At 35.2% G+C, this 24,888-nt stretch overlaps 1 protein-coding gene across 1 annotated transcript; it reads right to left on the minus strand.

Annotated features, from left to right (window-relative positions):
* Nucleotides 1-1,133: 1,133 nt before the first annotated feature.
* On the minus strand, nucleotides 1,134-21,879 carry LOC128992207 (protein obstructor-E-like). Its single transcript, XM_054415671.1, has 5 exons — nucleotides 21,748-21,879; nucleotides 5,529-5,750; nucleotides 4,264-4,452; nucleotides 2,786-2,949; nucleotides 1,134-1,548 (listed from the first exon to the last, which is right to left on the minus strand). Exons 1-5 carry the CDS (start codon nucleotides 21,794-21,796, stop codon nucleotides 1,333-1,335), a joined length of 840 nt encoding a protein of 279 aa, XP_054271646.1. The 5' UTR covers nucleotides 21,797-21,879; the 3' UTR covers nucleotides 1,134-1,332.
* Between the last annotated feature and the right edge of the window lie 3,009 nt (nucleotides 21,880-24,888).

The following is a 24,888-nucleotide window of genomic DNA, read 5'->3' on the forward strand; positions in this document are numbered from 1 at the left end:
TCTTCCACGACAATAGAGGACTGATTGACGACAGGTTAGTAATCTCATATAATGTCAATAAATCAATCCTGGAGGCAAATTATGTATAAAATATTTTAAAGAATGATTTTACACAGTAATTTTCCGCATTTTAAAGTAGTGATTCTAATGGGTGGTAGGACATTTGCAACATTTTTCTATGACTAAAAACTAAAAAGGAACCTAGATTTTTTCTGAATAGTTCTATCTCCACTGAGTCCTTTCTTTGCCGATTCTTATTCATTTGACAACAATACAGCCCTGAAAACAGATCAAAACAGTTTTATACAAACATAAAACCTAATGTTAAATCATTTCCCGAATAAGTTTCCCACAATACTTAACCATGTAGACAACAATGCAAATCAGCTGATCGGTACTGATTTAAGGAAGCAGGAATGGCAGCTTTTAAACTAATTTTGCCCCTAAAAAGTTATCTATATTTTTGTTACGTTTAAAATAAGTCACCCTTTCCAAAGATCCAAATATCAGGATACTATTTCGAATATTATTTGTGATCATGTGATCATCGATTATTGGATGTACTTACCAGTGGTGGAGTAAATATCTAAATATATTTTCTTCACAAGGCACCTATATAGAACCAGACTTCATACCTAATCTTCAGTTATCCATCAAATATAAGACAATGTCAATCATTGTGTGTACATTTTGACGTCATCCGGAAAACGTCGATTGATTGTGGGAGACCCTAAATCGAATTAAGGTCGAGGTACCAAAATGCAAGACAAACATGCAGAAATGGGGTCTCTTACCAGACGAAGAAAACATCTTGTGCGCGTGTGGTGCTGTTCAGGATCCTGGCCATCTGCTGATCTGCCCACGCCTAGACCAGTCTTGCACATTAGATGATCTTTTACATGCGAATGACAAAGCCATATCGGTAGCTAATTTTTGGAAAAGCGAAGTCTGATTTCCGGACATGGAAAGTGTACATTTTGTCACACCTAGAGTGAAGACATTTTTGGTTGAGAATGTAATTATTTTAACTTAATTCTTATTTAAGTTTTACTTAACCTGTCTGTACTTTTTCGACCGATCAAAACGTATTAAGCCAACCCCTATTTCCAGACAAAGGTAAGCAAAACTCAACCTTAAATAAACTAAGACTTTTATTTTGATCCTTAATATAAACTTACATTAAACCTTATCCTAACTTAAAAATAGACAAATTTTCTTATTTGGTGGTTTGGCAGGGCAAACGTCTGAAACAACAGTCTTACAATGGCTGGTTTGTAGTCTAAAACTGATGTTATCTAATCAACCGGTGTTTTAAGTGTCTGAGCAACAAACTTAGTTTCTAGGCCTATTGTTTCTAACGGGGATGGGGACCGCCCCTTGTGGCAGGTTGAATGGAACATTCTGTTGCTGTTGTTGGTTCTGTTGGTTCTGTTGCTGATTCTGTTGTTGTTGCTGAACTCTAGCAGGTCTTTGCTGCAACTGCTGAGGAATATTTTGTTCTCCGTCTTCCTCGAGATCGCCTGGTTGGGGTGGTGGTGTCGTTGGTACCTGGAAAAATAAAAAAAATGATTATTGTAATGTTTCTACACAGTGTAAAATAACCATTATTGTTTGAGTATTTTCATTAAGGAGCTTCCCCAAAACATACAAAATTCCCAAACAAAAAGACTTGGTAAAAACTTAACTTAAGGTGAGTACTAAACTACTAGTTCGTAGTATTTCAGCATAGCTAAGCAATTTCTTATTTATGAGATTTGAATCCAGGCCTAGGGACTGAAATCAATCGCTTTCATTACTAAACCAACTGCAAATCTGACAGGGAGTATTAATGTTAAACCTGAGTATTGAACATATTGAATATGTGTTCTAATCTGCTGCACTTTTCAGTTTTCAAATTATGTTTTGTATTTAGTAGTAATTGTTAGTGATCTGTTCAAGTTACTGTTACCAAATTCCCTTCTTGTTCTTAAGTTCACGTACTTATATTTACTGACAATTATATCTCTGTACATTTTCAAACATATGTTTAGTCAATAAGTTATTAAAATTGGTTTCATGATATTTTAGGTCTACAGAGACATATAATATGCAATAAACTGTTATACAAAGTAATAGTTTTTCATTGAAATTTGAAACTGACACTACCATCAACCATCGTGGGTTTGCCTTATGGACAGTCTTTCAGCTGTAAAAATCTGTTAGACAATTGTCAGTAACATCCCTTTTTCACCTGTCCTACTTAACTGACTTTTACGATAGAATTGTTATTGTAAAGCTTATGATCTCTTAGAGGGGCGAACGGTAACTAAAAATGGTAAATTCCTTTAAGGCTTTGCCCCCCCCCCCGGGTTTGATTTATTTCTCGTATTTAAAGATCCAGTGATACTGAAAAGCTTCCTTTATAACAGTTTTTAATGTGAACTTTAATGTAACAGCTGATCCTATGGTTAATTGTTTAACTACAGTAAAATTGTAAGCAAGAGGTGATACGTTTATGAAACTGAATTTTAAACAGGCTACCTTCATTAATTGTTGCAACCTGATTCCGATAGGTAAATAACTCTGTATAGTGTAGATCCAAAATGAACAAATGCACTGTTAACTAGTTGTTTTATGCACCAAATAACAGTTTTAAACAAACGTAATCTTGATAAGGTAAATAAGCATTGCACTGGACTCATTTTGCATCAGAAACAAATTTTGAACCCTGTAAAACGGCGCAACTTTCACACAGGTTCCCTCATTTTATTTTAAACCTAAACCTATCTAAAGGATGTATAAATACCTCGCAGTCTTCCGTGGGAGGAACGACACATCTCAAAGATCTCCTGTCAAAGACCAACATGGCAGGACATCTCTGCAGTCTGGGGTATCCTCCTTGGCACTGCCAGTAGCGGTTGCAGGATTTGCCTAGGGGAACGTTGCCGTTGGCGTCGTCATTGCAGAGAGCTAAGTAAAAGAAAATCCATTTATAATAGTTGTAACTACAGTAGTTATGACTGTTGTAAGTGATTGTATAGACTAGTAGTGCAAGGAAAAGAAGGACTTTGACAGACTTTTATCTATCCATAAAATGTAGGTTTTACAGATGAAGGGGGAAACAGATTTACAAAGGCTACAGTATGTATGATGGAACCTGCCCTCTGAACCTGCGTCTTCCTGGGACTGGCCAGGGCCTTAAACTATTGGCCAGAACCCAGGAGGACGGAGGAACAGGAGGCTCCATCATACAGAATACGAGATCATACCAATTAGATATATTCTTACTCTTCAAATAAAAAGACGCTATCAGCCCCGGGCTATAAATATGACATTACTCTCGATCCACACACCCCCCCCCCCCGGTAAAAGATTAAGGCAGTTTTGAATGCGTATTTCAATTATTTTGATCAAATATCATAGAGAAAAGCTTGTCAGGTCTAAGCGCACATTAAAAGCGTTTAATTGTGTTTCGATTATAATCTAGCATTCCCTAAGCATTTAACCTCTAACATTAGAGTAATTAAAGTTCAATAACGTAAAACGTTTTATTCTTTCATCAAAACAATGAAAATCCTCCTCCTACTATTCAACAAAAAGATTTATTCCGGTTAACCACTAGTTATCAGCAGTAAGTTCGGGTCAAAAGTTAGATTAGATATGTTATGCAAAAAATGTCAAAATATTGATAAATGTGGCCCCGATATTAATTACATTTCATCACGTAAAATGCTGAAAACCCCTAGAAAAATCTGCATATTAGAATATTAGAGGCTTGTACAAATGTTAATCAGGATAATATCAGGCAAATATTGAAGTAAATATTGGATAAAATAAAATAAAAACCAAACAAAGTAAATATTAATGCACTAGAAGTTAAAAGAAACTAAAAGAAAGTAACATGACTTACTAGGTTTGCCTCAATAACGAGAAATGTTCATTTTATTTTTAATATTTACTTCTTAAAGGTCTTAAGTGTTCTCATATATTTAGATCTCTCTTTATTCTGACGCATATGAATTAGGTTATGTCTAAAAGCTACCTTGTTGATACTTTTTCAATATTTCTAGGTGGTTTTAATTTTTTTTAAGCACATTATGGTTGAATATGAAAAGACTTTTCTGTAGAAATCCACCTCATTCATAAAATTTAACAGGTAGCATACCTTGATGTCCATAATGACTCTTTAACCACAAAATTCACCCAAGGGCAACGAAATCACTGACCATTTAGCCACGACTTTACAAATCAGCTGATCAGTTGATCAGCTGTTCAACTACTCACGATGTTTCTGGCAGCCGTCTACATTCTCAGGCCAGTCGCAGGAGTGAGTGTTCTCGTTGTAGAGGAGTCCTCCAATACAGAGTTGTTCGGTGGCTGTTCCATTCCAGCAGGTCCAGTAGCGAGTGCAGGAGGTCTCGTGGCCGAAGATGCCGTAGAGCCAGTCACAGTGTTCTCTGCCGATAGGTCCGTCTAGGGAAAAGAGATTGATGAAGAGTTAGAGGATTAAGGTTACTAAAATTTTATGCTGCATGATTACTATGTTAGTTTGCCAAATAGATCAGGAGTAAGGTATATTGTATCTTAAAACGATTAATCTTAAGGGTAGTGCAACCTTTTTTCTGCAAATTAGACAGGCTTCACAGAGGTAAAATGTTGACTGCAACTTTTAAATCTTCGTAGGATACATTTCTGTTCACACATTTTAAATAACTTGATAGCCTTATTGAGTCAAGACAACTATGATGGTGCAAATTTTAGGTGAATACGAATTAAGAATCAGTTTGTATAACTAACGTAGAGGTTTGTCTAAGTTAGGACTTATTAAAAGCCTAACAATGAAGGACAGTCTATTAAAATCACCACAACTATTGTTGGCAGAATTAAGTTTTAATGGTCTAAGTAATGGTCTAAGGGCAAAGCTCAATTCTAATTCACATGATTGAGTGGAGGTATAAGGACGTTGGAGAAATACTTCAAACTTAATCCTGGAGAGAAACTGAGGTAAGTCGCAGTGATAGAATGTACTATAATATAAACTTCATAGATTGAGATATATCTCGTCATCTAATAGATTTATCCATTGACTTGAGTCTACCCAAACACATTCGTTCAGGTTAATTACTGGTTGGGTAAGCAACAATATTATTTCTCAACTAACGTGATGTGAGGGAACGTTCTACTGATCCTTCGGATGTTTTTTGTCCCTCACCATAGTTATTTGTCCACTGAGGATAGTAACTTTAGTTTCAAGCTCTTTACACTACAGTCAATCAATAGTATCGTTTAGTGTTAATCAATCTAGTAACTTCAAGAGGAAGCTATACTCTCTCTGTTGTGGGTTATAGACATTCCAAGAACAAAACAACCTGCGCAGAAACGTAATGATCACGTGGTTCGCGCCGGTGGGTGTGACGTACCCTTCAAACCTGCGCGGCTCGAAAAGGCCCAGGGTTCTTTTGTTTCTGGTATGTCTATAAGTATATGTGTATAGGTATATATATAAGTATATATATATGTCTATAAGTGTTTTGGAGTAATATACTGACTTGCTTGCGTCTTGTCCTCGCAGTAGTTCGCTCTCCAGGGATAGTCGCAGCCCTCAGTCACTCCACGGTTCTTCCCAGCGTACACCAAGCCGTTGGGGCAGTCGTACAACTCTGGCTGACCATTGACACATTCCCAATACCTGTCACAATACGTCGCGTCGGCCACCACCCTGAACTTGACCTTGCATGGGTCCTCCTGCTCGTTCGACTTCTGGCTGCTTACTGGAACATAAAACGAAAATTTTATTATTTTTGGGCATATTCCAAATTAAAAAGATTTCATTGATAGGGTGATAGCAATATAATGTAACATATGACACCTAAATTCATAGTGAAAAATATCATGCATTATACTAATAAACATTTCAAAGAAACATTTTAACAGATTTAAGAATTGTAACATACCATTTCCAGTAAAATGATCGAGTTTCATTATTTATAGGACACAGCTTATATTCACAAATCAACACAAAGAAGGGTAAATAACATTTAGGTTGGTCAGACATTCATCTTGAAATTAGAGTTTTCGGAAAAGTATATATGAATAAAAGTGGACATGTGTCTACAGCGTTTTTTGGTTGGATGTTTAGTTGTATAATGTCAACTAATTATTCCACTAAAGACATCCCACACTCTAAGATCTTCTTAGTTTTACTAGCATGGAACTTGCACAATTCACCAGAAGATTTCAACGTTGATTAAAAACTGGGTGTAAATTATAAACCTGACATTATTTTATATTATTCGCATTTCACACTAACACAAACTTAGTCTATAGAATTCCAAACATATTAAAAACCGACGGTTGAAAATGAAAATATGGAAAAAGGTTCGCTTCGTGGATATTTTTGTTATAGTAGTACTTCAATGAAACGGATCTACTATGGCTAAGATTTGATGTTTCACAAGAACCTAGCTGAAAAATTCCTTAATGAAAATTCTATCAGCAACAGTAAAATGTTCATTTTTTTCAAGTGTGAATATGAACGTTCTTTGAGCAAGAGAGGACTCTTTCCCATTCCGATGAGGTCTCTTCCCTGGCCAAACTTCAAACAATTAAAACGAATAGAAACGCAAGTCTAACAAACGTACGCCCACGCCATTCATTCTAATTAGCGGTAAAGGAAAAGTATTGGTCTTATTTGCGGCTCAATTTCGCGGTAAATCGAAGGATATCCTTGGCTAGAGAGAGGGACTCACGACCACATCCAGTTTCTCAGCAACTGACCATTAACATTTCACGATCCGCCTCAGATCTCTCGCCGAGAGACACGACGGAGATACTTGATACTCTGTGGATATCTACTGGACTTACACTCTGACTCTAGATTACTCTATGCACTGTACTGCTGGGGTACAAAGATGAACTTATCACTTTTGAAAGACCTATGTTGGTTAAGACCAATAATGATCACAAATCAAACATTTCTTTATTAGGCTGGCAACCCACAACCTATCTGCTATCTAGGTATCTGCTGGACAAAACGTTTGCCAGATACGGTATGCATTATCTAAGAGCACAATCAGAAAGGGTCATGAATTGCTATCTGATGAAGAAAATCCTGAATCTTCACACAAAAAGAAAATGGATAGATACCTCTCACACAAACAATCCTGATGTACCTATTTAGTTTTTGAAATTCCAAAACACACCACACAACCAACCATTGAAAGGTATCTACTGGTTACTCAAACTAAGAGATCGATAATTAATTACTCCTCAACAATCAGCTTCGTAGACCATAAATCGGCATCTGCTAAACAAACAATCCTGAATTCACATAAAATAAATCATAATATCGTAATAGTCTGAAATTTTCTGGACACAACCACATGTTTGCAATAAACATTGTATTATGTTGAGTATACCTATGTAAAGGTATCCACATGTAAAAACATTTGCAAAGATCGACAGAACTTATGCCTACGGACAATCAGAATGATAAATCCACACGTGAGGTATTTACATCGTTACATGGTGTGGTATTTGCATTTTGATTGCTTCAGTTGAATGACAGTTGACTGACCTTCAACATGAATGCCTAACTGTACTCATCATTGGTATGCATCAAATACGATGTTATATCCGCCTAGCATTCATGTATTCATGTAGTGAATCTGTTACGTTAGCACTTGGTCACTTTTATTCATTGATTACTTTTACTTTCCTTGCCCCATATTTGAGTAAAAAGTATCCAGTTTTCTTTTAAGACATAGTGTCTGCTAGTGTTAAGTGAAAACGGAATCAGGAGGTGCCAAAGTACAAAGAGTTGTTTATTTATCAACTCCAACTCCTGTCCTGAAATTATAAGAATTTTTTTTATGTATCACATAACTATTTTGTCCAAAAACTTGTAAATCCTAACGATCGTTCTCTTCTATTTCTGTTCTAAAGATCTCACTATTGTTTGGGTCTTAATTGTGATGAATATCAAATTGTGTAAGGGTGGCAAATTTTTCACGAGTAAAAGGCTTATGTTTTGCCAATTAAATTATTATTGTTCAGCCACAAGAACAATCGATCATGTAAGGTTTGTACGGTTGATCGAGTGCGGTTAATCTAATAATACAATAATAGTAAGAACTTCACACTTCTGTCCTGAAGACATCTTTTCAAATCTCAAATAACAATTTGATAACGGGGAGACCAGTTGGCGCAGGACTACCTTTTATGCCCAAATAATATAAAAGCGAATACCACACCGAGTCTTTCCATGTGCCTACGGGTAATAGCTTCATCCCTATTGGGAAATCCACTATTAGGTCTCTCTGGAAGATCTTTTATTATTCCAACTGACTTTGTATTGGAAACCTCCATCCACAAAAAGCTGCAACTACTTTTTGAACAGACTTTTAAAAAGATGGGGGCTGCAAACATTTTTTTAGAACATGCCTGTCTTTTATAGCTTCTTCATTATCACACATGAGTTCTCACCGGCCTTCGACCACAATGCACTCGCCTGAAGCTACTTCTGCCTCCATAGTCTCTTATGGCCATTGTCTTTTCTCAAGGTTGGCTGGGCTCTCAGGCACGGTAGTTATGGTTCCCAACCAATATCTTCGGTATTGTCTTGTTACATAATGAGGTTTCAAATGAGAACATTGATGGTACAATCGGTTGGGGCGGACGGTAACCATGTTTGTTTTATTTTTGTAATAGCTTGGACTTGATAGTGTAAAAAATACAGTATATACCATTCCCATGTTCAAGATGTAGCCAATTTGTTATAAATACTTAATACTTTTAAATAATTATTTTTACCTTCCATATTCATTAATAATTGAATAAAAAGACGCAATAGGAAATATTCGAATACTCACTGGTAAACTAAAATAATTAGCATAGTAAAGCATAATCTGTCTAGCCCCTCCCAGGCTATAGGCCTAACACATTTCTGGTTAAGCTTTCATAAGTTGGCTCTTCGTCTTGCATATCAACCGTTGCACAATAAATTATTACATTCATGCAGTAATCTATTCCATCTTATGAGCATGATCGCAAAGTGCCCCCTATAGTTGAGAAGATAAGATAAGAGAAAATTAAAGAGAATATTATATAAGAAGACCCCACAGTGCTATTTAGGACATGGAAAAACCCCTGGAATGTTTAGGATTTTCAACCAACTACTGTATACAATGTACCTAAACTATAGCACAGATTCAATCCCAAAATTTGACAAAACCAATTACTTTAGCAAAAAAGGCAAGGATTTGTAATTCTCCTTCCTAATCCTAAACATTTGTCATTGTTACCTATTACTTTGTGCCTCGAATACAACTACAAGTTACATAATTACCATGAACCTATAAGTCTTTGTAGACGATTGAAAGTGGTTCGATGGCCTCCAAGTAGAAGTTCAATGTCGAACGTTTCACTTTCGTTGGCCGAAGTAGAAAGTTATCGTCTGCTTCCTGAATAATGAGACACCCACATGTCTTGTGCAACCGATTGCTTTGGGACACAATGATGTTTCGAAATGTGTAATATCTAATGTGTACAGATGATGGCATAAGATCGTAGCTTATTAGGCAGAAGTTTTACAAACATAGGAAATGAAAACCAACAGTTGTTTGCAATAAGTACTAAACTCCTTGAATAGCACCAGAAATATTTACATTTTATCACCTAACTTTACCTCCTTCACTGGCATTATAAATTATATTCCTTACTTGTGATTTTTAATCATATCTATTGATACAAGCTGCTATACCCGTGCTTTGCAACGGGATGAAAATGTGAAAGAGCTATTAAAGTAGTGCTGATGTGTGTTTTAAAATACAGCAACTCTATGATTTAGTTTGAAAATATAAACTGATTTAAAAGTGTAAACCTACTTACTTTCAAACCCCTACTTTTAAAGTTAATAGATCCAACAGAATAAAATGACAACATACCTTAGTGTAGCAATAGCATCAATTGCTTCATATTGATGCTTCATGAATGACATGTTTTATTATAATTCTTCAATTTTAGTCAAGCCTCTTTACATGTAGCTTACTATATAAATTACAAAATGAAACTTTGAGCATTACTTTTCAAAACGTATACAGCCTTTCTTTAAAACCAAACATAACCTTCCTCAATCTACATAAAGTGTCACAAACATCTTTTTCGAGTAAATAAATAAACGTATGATTCTGATCAAGATGTAATTATTATTGTTTAAAAAAAACCAGAGGGATAAAGCATTCAATACCTTAGTAAAGCAAGCATATCCTGTTTTCACACCCTTCATTATAACGTCAAAGAAAGCATAAAATACAAAGCTGTATAAAATTTATTAATGTAGACTGAAGGGAGCAGAACATATAGACAATTACAAGTAGATCTAGTTGTTATATCGTTAAGACTTTAGTATTTACTTAGTTCTCAAATAACCTTGCACGTAAAGCAATGGATTAAAGCTATAGCGATCACAAAATTTAGGTGGTTTTGGGAAAGAAATATTCTACATTTGATCATATAATTAAAACAATAGCTCAACAGCTGATGCTTGAAAAAACTTCAAACAGCTGAAACATATAGCAAAATAAAGTAGTGGAAATACTTACCCTCAAACCACTTAAAATTTTTGAACGGGCTATATATCTATCTCTTACAACAACAAATTTTGAAAAACTCTAAATTTCAATTCAGCGGTGACAAATTAAACGGAAAACATCTTTCAAAACCAGATTAACCTGATGAGATTCGCTTCCACCGCAGACTCGTCTAGTTTTTGAGTCATTGGGTTATCTCTACTTGGAAACAACACGAGAAATGGCTCGGTTAGCCACAGTCTGCTTTCACTTGTTAATTGTTAAGCTGCGGTTGGCCAACAGCTGATTTGAATGAGTTCTTGCTCCAGACCTCCCGGTTGCAATTTCTATTCGTCAGTTTTGTAAGAGACCCGGTAACCGACCTGACGTACCGGGAAGACGGCGTTTTCAACCTAAACCACTCCATTGCTAAATGTAGATTGTGAATGAGTCATGCAGAAATAGTTGCTAGACGGTTTTGCTGAAAATTGAACATTGCATTGTGAAGAAGGTCTTCCATTTTTTTAGCCATAGATTAACTCAAAATTTCGAGTCTTTTGAAAATGTAGGTGAATGAAACAATAATTTATATTTATAAGATTATACGTATGATGTATACATCATACGGTGTAAGTGTGTTTTACAATTTTATGATCATTTAGTGTTTAAAGTTTTGTAAATATATTTTGTAATTGATTGGAGCCTTGTTGTTTACGCAATCTGGCAATTTTTGTTAACTCACTAGATGGAGGATATTGGCCGTCAAATAGATTTTCCTAAATGTTAAAATTAGTAGGAAACACACGAACATTTCATGAACTTTATGAGCTAGTTTTAGTAAAGATTCTTTCCCTAAATTACATGTTTTCAACCAATAAAGTAGTTATAGAAGAAAGCGGACCTTATAAACCCTGTGTGAGGTCTTCTCAATTGGCTAAAAAGTCCAAATCTAAGAATATACAAAAATGCGGCTATGTTAAAACTCAACAGCTTCGTCAGGTAGTTTTAGTTGGGTTAATAAACATCGTCGTTCCAAAAGATCTTTTTAAGACAAAGAAATGTTGCAAAGGGTTGGGCTTCCATTCAATGCATTTAGGGACTTCTTTTCATTCTACTTGGTTCAACTAATTCCCCCTCTTATAGCAATGACTGTGCTCCAAAACATAAACATTTCCTCATTTTTAACCTTTGAAACAATAAACAAAATACGTGAACCAAGAAATTTACACATCTAACCGTTACCTGGCAGTGGTTTTAATATTTAACCATAGTCTCCAAACCTTTTATATCAAAGCTCCAGCAATCATTCTAGTCAGTGAATTACAAAGCTCCGTATACAACTGGTGACCGACTGTCCACCATTTTACTTTCTCCTGGAACATTTCGCTGAGAGAAAGTGAGGTGATCTGGTTACGTAGTAAGGCGTGATCCTGCCAAAGCCGGACATTTTCTCAGCATAAATAGCCCTAGGTTGATTTTGGGGTCGTGAACAAATCAGGCTTTTAATAATCCACTGTGAAAGAATTTCGATTGAATAAATATCTAAAGCAGGTGAATTGCCTATTACCCTTTTAAGATTGCTAGGCTAACCACGGGGCATGTTTTGTAACATTCCAGGATCATTAGGTTTCGTCACTGAAAGGTCAGTAAATTTCCTGGGAATTTCCTAAACTTCCTGGGTGCACTGGATGTATTTGAATGGATTTGTATTTTTTTATGGAGAATGGTTTTGTTTGCTGAATATAATTTATTCGTATTAATCTTGTCTCTTTTACTTATTTTTCGACGTGCTATCCACCCAATTCATCTATAACAAATTTCCAACATATTTTTAGAGGGCTGAAAATTTAACTTACAAGTAAATGGTCATTTTTTTAATGAAATCCCTACTATGAACTCCAACTGAAGAAATAATTTTAATTGATGAAAAATGTAATGATGGAGAAATATATTAGTGAGATTATACAGCAAATGATATGTTCCAAGATTATGTTGGATGTCCCCGGAAACCCATAAACCTAACCCCCTAGGACGTTTTACAACCCTAAAATCCCCACAAACCTAGAGTGTTATAGAAATATTTGGATGAGAGTGTACAGCCCATGATCAGGGGCAGGTTTCCGCAGGATTTTTCAGCAAACCCATAATCCTCCGGGAAGTTTCAAGACTACAATAACCCAAAATCCAGAGTAGTTTAGACAAGGAGATAAATATTTGGAAGAGATTAGACAGCAAGTGATCTGAACCAAAATTCTGCAGAATGTTACAGCAAATACATAAACCTATATCTCACCGGTATGTTTCAAACACCTAAAAGGCCCACAAACCCATGAACATAATCCTCTGGAATTTTCAATACCTTAAAATCTAAGGTGTTAGAGACGAGAAGATAAATATCTCGAAGAGTTTAGACAGCAAGTGATCTGCGCTAAGTTTTCACAAGATGTTCTATCGAACCCATAAACCTAACCCACCGGGAAGTTTCAAGACCCTAAACCCCAAAATACAGAGTGTTCAAGACGGGGGGATAAATATTAAGATGAGATCCTAAAGCAGGTGATCTTCGCCAAGTTTCTGCAGGATGTCCTAGCAAACCCATAGACCTGACCGACCGGTAAGTTTCAAACCCCTAACATGCCCACAATCCCATAAGCATAACCCTCTGTGAAGTTTCAAGAACACAAGAAACACTAAAATCGAGAGTGTTAAAGACAGGGGGATATTTAGAGATTAGACAGCAAGTGATCTGGGCCAAGTTTTCTATCTAACCTGTAAACCTAACCCACCGAGAAGTTTCAAAACCCTAAAATCCCCACAAACCCAGAGTGTTAGAGAAAGAGAGAGCTGTCGCGTGGCACTCCCCAGCCAGGCATGTGTGTTACACAACTCTACAGCGGCTTTATGTAATGTCACATCTCGGATATGGAGCCGGCTTCCGCCTGTGTCTGCTGCATTACCAAACGGCCATCAGCATCTTCCTTGCGCAATCGGGGCTATTGTTGACTGGGTCATCTAACACTGCTAGAGAAAAAGTAAACATTGAATCATGTGATTCAGCTATTGTTTGTCAGCCTGGTTCGTTTGACTGGTCAACATTTACCCAAAAGAAACATACCAAATCATCACATCCTGCCATCAAAATCCTCCTTGAGCAGTCAAATCCATTGTTGAAGGGAGTATCTACCACTGGTAGCTAGTAGATAAACATTGATTAAGTAATATCTGTTTTTTTTATTATGTGTGACTAATGGATGGATTGACTGGTTCAATAAGAGCATCCCAAACAACTGGAAACTACGAAACGTTGTTCAAAATCCTCATTGTTGAGTCAAAACTGTTGTTGATTGGATCACGTAGCTCTGGCAGCAGTATAAACATTGAAATCTGGGATTTAGTAAATGACTCTCAGGATGTAGCATCGGCCTGCTGGGTAGGTCAGCTGTTACAACAGAAGCATCCAGAAAATATAAAGAATTACCAAATTTAAAATTCTCCTTGCGCAGTTAAAACTATTGAAAAATGGACCACCTAACACTAGATGATACGGTAAAATACATCAATTGTAATGTGGAATTCGGGTAATAGTTCTGCAAAAATTAGAGTTGGTTAGTGGATAGGTTGGCTTGTCCAAAAGGACCATCCGACAAACATTAAGGATCTCCAAACTATCTTTAAAATCCTATTTGCACAAACAAATTAGTACACAATGTCAGCACAGGGGCTCACTGGCAGCTAGCATGAAAATAAAGATTTAATCCCAGGATTCTTTCAATGATTATGACTTGTCTTGCAAGTTGAGTAGGGTTGGTTCAACAGGAGCATCACAAGAACATAAAAAATCCCAACAAATCTCATTTAAATACAACTGGTTCGATCAAACTATTGTTGGATGGACAATGTTTCTGATATCCACAATTATAACACTGATTATAGATTTCAGCTCAATGTTTTCATTTATTCGTTCACAAGTCATGGAATAGGTTGGCTAGAACACCCCAAAAATACCAAGGATTAAACAAAAAGTCATAAGAGCCCTCTTTTCTTAGTAGAAAGTATTGTTCGGTTTGACATCCATTTTTATGTATGATTCTACAGTAGAGCCCTTAAACCACCAAATATTACAAAAAAATTTGATTATTTCTAACCAAATCTAAAATTCCTTTCTTTGAGCTCTATTAGAGTACTTGCACTGTCCAAAAGAAGATCCCAAAACTAGAGTGTTTGGCGACCTTACCATGTTGCACCAATGTCATGTAAACTATACAAGACATTATAAATGATAAGCTAATGAAACATATCGATCGTTGTAAGATCTTTGAATTTGTATCTCAAAAAAGATGCAATTAGATTAGTCTGAAATCCTTCAAATAATGACTCCGTATTTTTTGCATAAGGCAGCCTCTGTTATGACGATGAATACTTCCTAGGAAGAACCAAACCCTAAGCAACCTTTACACACAATTCAAATCTAACACAGTAATAAGCCAGAAGCAATCAAACGCACCGCACAATCAGTCGCAGTTAGCAGATGCAACCTAATGACTTAGGTAAACTAACGGAGCTTCAAGGTCACCGGGAAAGCAGATGATCCGTGTTGCCGCCAGTTGAATCTGTGACATAACCGGCCAAAGGTCACTAGCAAGGCCTATCTTATATAAGTCTTGCCTCACTGCTGCCCAAACCGATAGCTTCCTAATTCCAACTCGATTCCGAATGTATCTGGGTCATGAGGAATCCAAACGGCCTATGAAGTGCTGGAGACTTTAACGGTGGAGTTTGTGAAATTCTACTTCTGGGTTTGGGTGGTTAGATTTATGATATTGAGTTGTTTTGATTGGTTTTCTGATGTGTATCAATTTCGTGTATCCAGGATGTTAACAGTGTAGATTTAAAATGTTTTTGATGGGAATTGGGTAAATTGTGCACCACTTAAGCTTCATTTGCTGGTGACAGTGTTTTGTCCCAGTGTGAGTTTAGATTTAAAATACAACCTCGAAAAGCAAACCCTGAGCACTTTTTCTACGAATTTCTTAGGATTTTGTTCATTATGTCAATGGTTGTTACGATTAAAATCTTGATTATATTTCAAATAATCAAGATATTTTAATTAGTGATTCAATGCTGAGAATTAAAATACATTCTCAACATTTTAATATTTTCCCATATCTGGTAAAGTGCAACGTCATTGTGATGGTAAAAGGAAATGAAAATGTAAAAAAATTAAAAGATTGAAAAGGATTAAATCCTCCAATCTTCAAAACATGTTGAGGAAACATCCCACCCACCATCTCTAAGGGGGTACGTTGTGAGGGGGACAGGGTATCTCTAAGAAGAATTTCAATACTATTTCCAACCATAGAAACCCATTTTTCAAAATACATTTCAAAAACCCGCACACCTAAAGTTATTTAAAAACTATTTCAAACATTTTAAAGTTCTGACATCGTTTCAAACACTTACTGTAATTTTTCATAGCACAACTATTTCGCCAACAGTTATGAATCATAGCAAAGAATTCTTTTGTCATGGGAAGATAACGGTAATTTATCACAGAAATAGCTCTTTTGCTGTGATTGATTCTAAGAAGAAGAGAAAGGAAGGAAGAGGAGTTGGCCAATGCCATCTAGAGAGGAACGAAGCAGTAGAGCAAGCCAGAAGATCAAGGTCACAGTGAACTGCATTGTTGGCAGTTGAAACTGCAAGACTTTGCAGCCACATAATCTTCTGGTTAAAATAATGAAGGGAATCAAACAGCTATGTACAAAAGAGATAAGCTCAGTCAGGTACAAAAGCTTGTGTTGGGTTACATGTTTTGAGTTTCAATCCAATTTACAATTGACTGGTTTCTCGTCGAAAGTTTCATTGGAAAATATGAAAAGTATTGGGATGGATAAATTGTTTCTGCAAAGAGTTCTAACGTTGTAAGACTATTCCTAAATACTGCTTTACCGCTTTAGAAATATTTTTCGTACGTTTATCTTTTTGGATTGATTAGAAAGTGCATTTTACTTTAGACTGAGTTGTACAATTCTTTTTGCAAGAGGGCAAATAAGTTATTATAATTTAATAAAGGTTCAACGACATCAAGCTTCAAGTTAACAAAAAATTAATGTGATATATGTTTTTTGAAAAGAGTTACAAGAAACCTATAATTGATCACCTTTTAAGAAATATTCATCGAATAAAAAAGAATAAACAAACATAACAATTGCTTTTTGTAGTTAACATATCACCATCTGATAAATATTTTACCAAAATCAGGTTTAATCTATGATATTTATAATTACAGACATAAACAATGAATTAAACCATATAGAAAGGCTTAGCTTTTATTCATAACCTGATTTTTTTGCAGTTAACTTCATAGGAACGCAATCCAACTTTGTGAAACACCGAGGTCGGAGGTCAAAACAGTGTTTACATACACGTTTCATGTCGCAACAATTGGTCAACAATGAGGGGGAAGTTGGGCGTGGCCTGGGTTATTCCACAGTAAACAGCTGTTCGTATCAACACATAACAGCTGTTTGCATCAAACATAAACAGCTGTTTGCATCCTACGATCGTGGAGAACGGTCTTTGACGGACAGGAGAAAGGAGTGCAATGGAGAAAGTGGAACGTTAATCATAACGTACAAAGTCTAAGGTGAATGGAAACGCACGAGAACCTCTTTGTTTTGAAAAATAGACTTGACCTTGGATGAATGTAAGGGAAAATTATGAAGTTATGGGTGTTAAAGAATTACATTTAGTTTTGTATTGAATTTATTTGAGTAATGACAAAAAGCTATCAATAGTATGTAAGAGCATACCTAATTTATTAATCAAAGAATCTTCGGACTTATCATGAGTATCAGCGAGCTTATTCCTAGATAAGAATGATAAAGATAAGTCTTTTTGTACAGTTAGTAAAAAAAATTATTGTGTTTCACAGTTACGGATAGAAGTTGAATTTGAATTATATTTAGATAATTTTTAGCATATATAATTTATACCTATGAAGTTACAATACGAAGATAGGCCAATGAGGATGGAACACTAGTGAAGATGAGATGAGATTTTACAAAATAAGATTTTAAAACTAAACTTTTCTAAAAAAATGTTAAGTGTTTTTAAGATTATGCTCTGGTCACGTCACTAATTTACACCATCTTTAAGTGAATTCTCCTCACCAATAGGGTTGTACAGAGTCGTGTTAGGATATATTACAATAATTCAGGCTCCTATTTAAAAATGGACCTTATTGAAACCAACCAACAAAATTTCATTTGACAGAACAACAGGTAGTTTTATCTTTATCTTTACACTTTTGAGTAAGCAGTTAGCTATAAACTACACGAGACTTCCGAATTGAGTTGTTTTAGATGTTGAGGAGTGTGTTTTCTTACAACTTAAAACAAACAAAATACTTACAAAATTACTCTGTTTTCAAAACTTTAATCCTCCTTTAAAGTAAATCCTACTAAAGATTACAAATAAACTCAGAGGATGATGATGGCGCAGGATTTATGAAATATTTTGTTTCCATACATGATTACTCCAGAACTTGCTTTCCCTTAAAAGTTTCCTATTGAAATAAAAACTTATAAGGGAAAGCTAAACAAAAGTCCAAGAAATAACTAAGGATGCAAGAAATAATTTTACTCACTTCTAATTGAATACTTGTATTGCGCAAGAAATGAGTAAGCTATTCATTTATTTCATTTGTAAATAATAAAATACTTTAAACTGTTCCAGGGCTAAGGCGTAACTGTGACAAGGGTTATTGATGAAGGTAGTTGTTCAATGAACGTGTAACTCCTACAAATGAGTCAGAGAACTGGTCAAGGTGAAAACCTACTCATTAGGAATCTAGTTCATAGTTCTTTGTGAGGAACTTAAGAATTTGTTATTAAAGAAAACGAATCTAACATAGCAAATATTACATAGCAATAAAAACAGGTAATATTACATAGCAAAAAATTAATTCTTCTGCAATTTGAATCTGAGACTTCAAGATCAAAAACCATAGTTCTAGTGCAATTAATTATTCACTAGACTACCTGTTCTTGGATGAATTATGTTAGATATACGAATAGATTTAGTCCCTAGTTTTTATATTTCTGGCATTAACCTTTTATCAAAAATATAAGTGAAGCCTGTATTTACTTTATTACTGAAAGAACAAGAATTGAACCAATATTTTTAGGGTCTATATTGTAAAGTTCTCATGGGCCCATATCAGAAACATCTAAATCCCACTCTATCCCCACGTTAATATCTTTCCTGCTTATGTTGTCCTTCGTTTCCATCAAAGGATAAAAGACCAAACACTCAACGAGGACTTTAAAGTGCTAAGTTCATCTAGGTTTGCATTTGTGATAGTTAATTCACCAAATCATCTCATAAAACTTCAATTTTTTAAGCAGGTCTTCTGTTTTAGTACTTTTCTAAATTTTTCAAAATTAAATTCAAAAAGTAAAATTTATCACTGCACACTTCTTTTCTTCAAAGTTCCCTCTTAAGAAAAAACAATAAATTACAAAGTAAGTTATGAAATCTAACTTAAAAAGGAGAAAATCATACATCGAACATATCGTATCCAGCCAACAACCATTAAAATTCAAGGTCTATGCTAATACGGAAAAGTTGTTTCAACACGTTACGGTCCCAGGAAAACGCCACCGGCCGGTAAATAAGGCGGGAAAACCCCGTGATAAAGGCGGGGGACAACTGTAAGAATTATGTAAATTTATTATCAAAGTATGTCTTGCCGCCAATCATGAAATGAACAGGTTTAAATACTTGTGTATTCCTGGAAATAAAGCATTTCTAAACATAGTTCTGCATCATAATCCTGAATCAATTAATATGGACACATGATAACAATTCCTGATTTAAATATTTTAACACCGGATAGACATAGGTACATGGTGGATTGATTATCAGTTTATACACTAACATTAAGTTTAATTTTAATTTTAGTGAATTTTAATTTTAAGATATGTAATTGCATGTTTTAAGGAAGTCCTTTATCTTCTCAAACTTTTAAGCAGAAACTACTGACTTCTTCCGATTTACAGCTGTTAACAGCAAATTGAGCGTTATAATCATTCATAAGGGAACCCATGGAACATTTTTGAGTTGGTGAACCTTTATAAATTCATTACTTGTGGAGTGCAAAGTTTCAACCACAGGCAACATTTTTCTTTCATGATCAAGATAAACAGGGGACCTTCAAAGAATTTTTCTTGTAAATTGTAATCTGGTTTATAACTTTGCACAAATCTTAAACTGTTCAAATGCAGATTGAACTGATATCGGTATTGTGCCAATATGGCCGCCAAGTCAGTTATTATTAATGTATATGTTTTTGAATGCGTAAAACCAATATTATCTTTGCTCATTGGCAAGTTTCCATTCACTAATGCTAGGTTTTAAATTAATAAATAAGATAACACGCTGTTAAGTTTCTGTTTTTGTAGTAGTTGTGGTGTAAACAAATTTTCCATCAGTTAACGTAGGTGGACAAGATTTTGTATGACTGCTAATTTCACAGCTTGAAAACTGTTTACTTTTTGTTCTCATAAAAAATCAAATTACAACATGAATACATATTCCACAAGCATTAAGCAAGCACTGTAGTATAACATGAAAACATATACCAAGGATATCGAATCTGTATTCTCTGGAACCAGAGGGTGGACCTGGATATTCCCATTTTCTAAATTTACACCAAATTACCTACCATGTGACAGGGTATTCCCCCTGATAGACTGAATGGAATTGACTCATCTATTGTTGAAGATTTTTCAACTTGAGTAAACACATATTTGGATTGTATAAAACACCACAATAATATTAATTAAAATTGCATGAATATTCCTACAATTTTGTCATTTGATAAAAGTCGACTAAATGAATGAACACTAAAGTAATGAATACACACATTCAATCTGAGTATGACAAAAATAATTGGTAGAACAGAAGCTATCATTATTCAAAAGTTCAATAGGTTTAAAAATTGTTATTTTATACATCATAAAAATGTCATTTTTAAGAAATGTTTGAAAGTATTTTATCCTCAAATGCCTCTTAACCACATATGAGGGGTTGAGAGGCCAAGGGAGATAAGTGACTTTTTAAAAAATGTCATTGTATTTTTTTCAGAGTCATAAAAAATAAAATAAAAATAAAAATAAATTCACTTATACCCCTTGGCTTCCAACTCTTAGGTGTTTAGTTTGGAGGCCAAGGGATATAAATGAATTATTTGTTGAAATTCCACCCTTTTTTAACAAAACCCGTTACCATGACAACATTTTTTAAAAAGTCACATATCTCCCTTGGCCTCTCAACCCCTCATATAATTTTCAAATTACGTAACAGTACACAAATAAAACAACAAACATTATACAAAATTACTGGATTGTAATGAATAAGAATACTCCTCTTGACAAACTTAAACTGTTGATATTGATGAAAATAGACAAACCTTGTCAATGGTAGTTTAAGCCAGTTTAAAAATGAAAATGAACATAGCTAATTTGAGCCACCGACATAGTGTGCTAATAAATATAAATGCCTTTATCAAACACGCTAACTGTTTATCAAGCGAAAAGGAAAGGAAATCTTGCAGATTAGGCCTATAGCATTATTTGTTACATTGAGCACATTACTACTCATTACAGTTACAAAAATTCAGATGCAATTTTAAGTTAAAGCACTCTGACACACACTATAAATAGCTCATTTGATTGAGTAGGCCTACCTACTTTTTCAATATAAAATTGGTGACAGCAGTTCCAAACAGAAGAAAAGGCTACCGGTACTTAAGTATAAAATATTAATGACAAAACCTACCCAGTAATAGCAGGTCAGCTAGTAAAAATCATCGTTTCAATGTTGTCACTCCATAGTAAAAAGTTTAATTCACCAGAAACAACTAAAGTAGATAGATATTGGTCTCAACTATTTCTAAGCTACCTTTAAAACCTATATCGTTTTGAAATTTGGAAACATCAACACGTTTTCCCCACCAAACTCCCTGCAGAAAAACAGCACCATTACTTTTTGAACACCATCAAATAAACTACTCCATTTACCACCCGATAACTATAACACCCAAACACTCTCTAAGGTTTCTTCCCAACAGGTTAGTCTATTAGTTAAAGGTAGTTACAGCTAGTAGTTAGAGCTAGTAGTTAGTTAACTAAGTTACCTGCGCACACAGCCGCGGCAGTGGTTAGTAACGTTGCCCAGCTCTTCATGGTTTAGACTAACTCACCTCTCGTCGAGCAAGGCTCTCTCTCTCCTCTTTCTCTTTCTATTTACCTCTCTCTTCCTCACCTCATCCTCGTACCAATTGCCGAAGACTCCTTTGAAGATCCTTTAGGAATGGTTTGGTATGGGACAATTCTATAAAATATATGTATTACTCATTCTCTCAACTATCCATTATATCTGAAGGTCTTAACTATAATGAAGGTTTGTGAGGGTATAAAGATACGTGCTTTAGATTATTTGTCGTTTAGTTTGTCATGTTTAACAATTCTGTTACGAATAAACTGGCAAAAATGAGTAGCCTAATCAGTGAAAGTATGTACTTACATGGGTGGACCGATGCTTTTTGGTGTCGAGATTGTTTCGGCAAAATCTCAAACAAACTTTTACATTATTTTATTTGAACTATTTTAATATCTTCGTTGGTCAAAAGACAACACACAACTCACTAACTTTTGTTTACATTCTCTTATTAGAATTAATAAACATGTGTTTAAATAATAAGCATGCTAATTAGAAATATTAACATTTGATAACAGCTGGCAATTTAAAACCAGTAAGCATGGGGGAAGGAAAATACATAGGTGTGCTATTCCCGTCATATGCTGACGTCATTCAGATTGCAAACACCATTTAACCATTTAGAAAAATTGTAAAAACAATAACAATCAAATCAAAACAAATATATTATATGGCAATACAATCAGCTGATTTTTTTGTTTGCAATCTGAGTGACGTCGGCAAATTACGGGAATGTACATCCCCTATGTACCCCTATGTATTTTCCTTCCACCATGACCAAAACTGTTTAACGGTTAAACCATAACAGCTTATAATAAATTATGTGCTTAATCATTGGCTTTTGAAAGTGGAGTGGACATCACATCTACATGGAACGGTTTTTCCACTTTGTTAATAAAGAATAACGTTAAATTCTATTTTGTAGCACTTGAACTGTAGTGGACCTCAAACACGATATTTGAACTGCAAGACGAGGCGTACCTACACTTATTACAATTCACATGTAGGAAACTTTTTCAGAATCTGAAGAAAAAGAAGTCAGTAACTATAACGTATTATAGTTTAGTAAAACCATAGATAAAACATACTCCCATAGCTTAGCTTAACATACTTACTTGTGTTGCTTAGTCTATGGTAACACACACACACAGAGAAAGAACAGACACAGAGTGTGCTAGTACCCGAAATACGATTTCGTCTTCTTTGTGATTACTGAGATAGTCAATGCTTCATAACAGATGCTATAGCTTACAACAAGTGGTCCTTACAATGTGAACTAAATAAAAAGAATAGTAATTTACATCAGAACAATCTGTTGTTGGTTCACTTCCACTAGGTCCACTATGATTTTGGGTACACGTTTAAATGTTCTCTTGGGTACACATTCTCTTTGCAAGTTCAGAATATGACTTTTGATTTTTTTCACACCATAAACTTTCCAAGTCTCAAGTCTAGGTGTGGGTGGTACAGACTGAAGGGCAAAGGTGCAAAGTCGTTTTGCTATGAAGTGAGAGATTACTTTCACCAAGATCGTTACAGTGTCTTCTTTGAATAATCTGCTCATGACACCATCAGTTAATAGATGGGTGAGTGAGAGAGATACAAAATGATTCAGATGTAACTGGAGTAGGTGCGCAGATTAGCTTTGTTGCATTCAAAATCGAAACAATGAACGTATGATTTTATTACATTTTCTACTAGGCCCTAGCCCAGAAATGTGTCTTACCTTGATTCAAGATATGCCTACAGATTTCAGCAATATTACTTATTTAAAATCGTTGGTGATTTTCTTGATTTAAACCCGGGACCCTTGGTCACAGAAGTCCTGTGCCCTAACACTGACCACCCCACATCCCCAATCGACCATGGGTAAGTATTACCAGTACCAGTGCATTAAAATTATTTTACCCGTTTTACAATTTACACGTAGGAAACTTTTTCAGAATCTGAAGAAAAAAAAGTCAGAAAAAACTGTCAATCCTGGAATACTAAAGACGAAAAAAGACCTGCGTGGCAAAACAATCAACCACACACTGGATATTTTTTTATAATAGAGGTGTCTTTTAAAATACGTAACCAAGGCATGTTCTTCTAGTAGCCTAGAAGAACAAATGACATATTAGCAATTTTCGCAGATTCTGGAGACCCTGAAGACGACACAAGAAGTCCTGAGTGGCAAATCAAGCAGTCACATGTTGGAGGTTCTTTATAGTAGGGATAATATTATTATAGTATGATACCAATACGTATTCTTCTAGTAGCCAACAAGGACAAAAATGACACATTGGCAATTTTCATAGATTCTGGAGACCCTGGGACGACACAAGAAGTCCTGCGTGGCAAAACAATCGGTCACGTCCTGAGTGTTCTCACACTGTCAACTCTGCAATGACAACACTAATATGTGTAACAGTTGCTCTTGCTACCAGTTGTTCTGTACTTTCAACACCTCGTGAGATCTGAGGACATAATTGTGCCTCATCTCCTACACTCTCCCATGTACAACAAATACTGCAGTTTCTCCATCTAATCTGGATTACACCAGGTTTAAACTCTCACAAAGATTGCATTGTTTAGAAATGGTAGGGTTTTCACGTGATTATTTTTTTCTGGTATTTAGGGATGATTTGAGTAAGACTGGTTTGAAACCATCATTTCTTAAATACCTGAATATACTAGTTGTCTTGGAGAGTACCTAATTGCGTGTATAATTTTTACAACGCCATTTTGATGAAACTTTCATGCGACACCGACATAAGTTAACCTGTTCACTATGTCTGGATTAAATTTAACCAGTGTAGAATTTCATATCACCTTTTAGTTAAATAAATCAGCTTATTATATAGTTGTAATTTGAGGTCATATCAAACATGTCATGAACATAGCCATAGCTATTCATTGTCATTCCGTTAAGTAAATACAATTTCCCTAACAGACCAAACAAACACTCTTCATTTTTGATAGATTTGCTCACATGGAAATGTTCGGATGTAGGCCAGAGTAATTGACATAATGGATCATTTAAGCCTGAGTAATGGTTTAATTGAAAACAGGTTGA

The sequence above is a fragment of the Macrosteles quadrilineatus genome, unplaced genomic scaffold, assembly GCF_028750875.1.
Source record: "Macrosteles quadrilineatus isolate MER2022 unplaced genomic scaffold, UCM_ALF_1.0 Scaffold_4__1_contigs__length_99947679, whole genome shotgun sequence".
Taxonomy (NCBI): Eukaryota; Metazoa; Arthropoda; class Insecta; order Hemiptera; family Cicadellidae; genus Macrosteles; species Macrosteles quadrilineatus.

Bases quoted from the DNA above. Each gene is read 5' to 3' on its own strand.
- LOC128992207 (XM_054415671.1), bottom strand. From the start codon at position 21,796: ATGAAGAGCTGGGCAACGTTACTAACCACTGCCGCGGCTGTGTGCGCA. The intron at 2,950-4,263 runs GTGAGTAGTTGA...TCTTTTACTTAG, and splicing joins AGACGGCTGCCAGAAACATC to CTCTCTGCAATGACGACGCC. The intron at 1,549-2,785 runs GTATTTATACAT...TTATTTTTCCAG, and splicing joins CTCCCACGGAAGACTGCGAG to GTACCAACGACACCACCACC.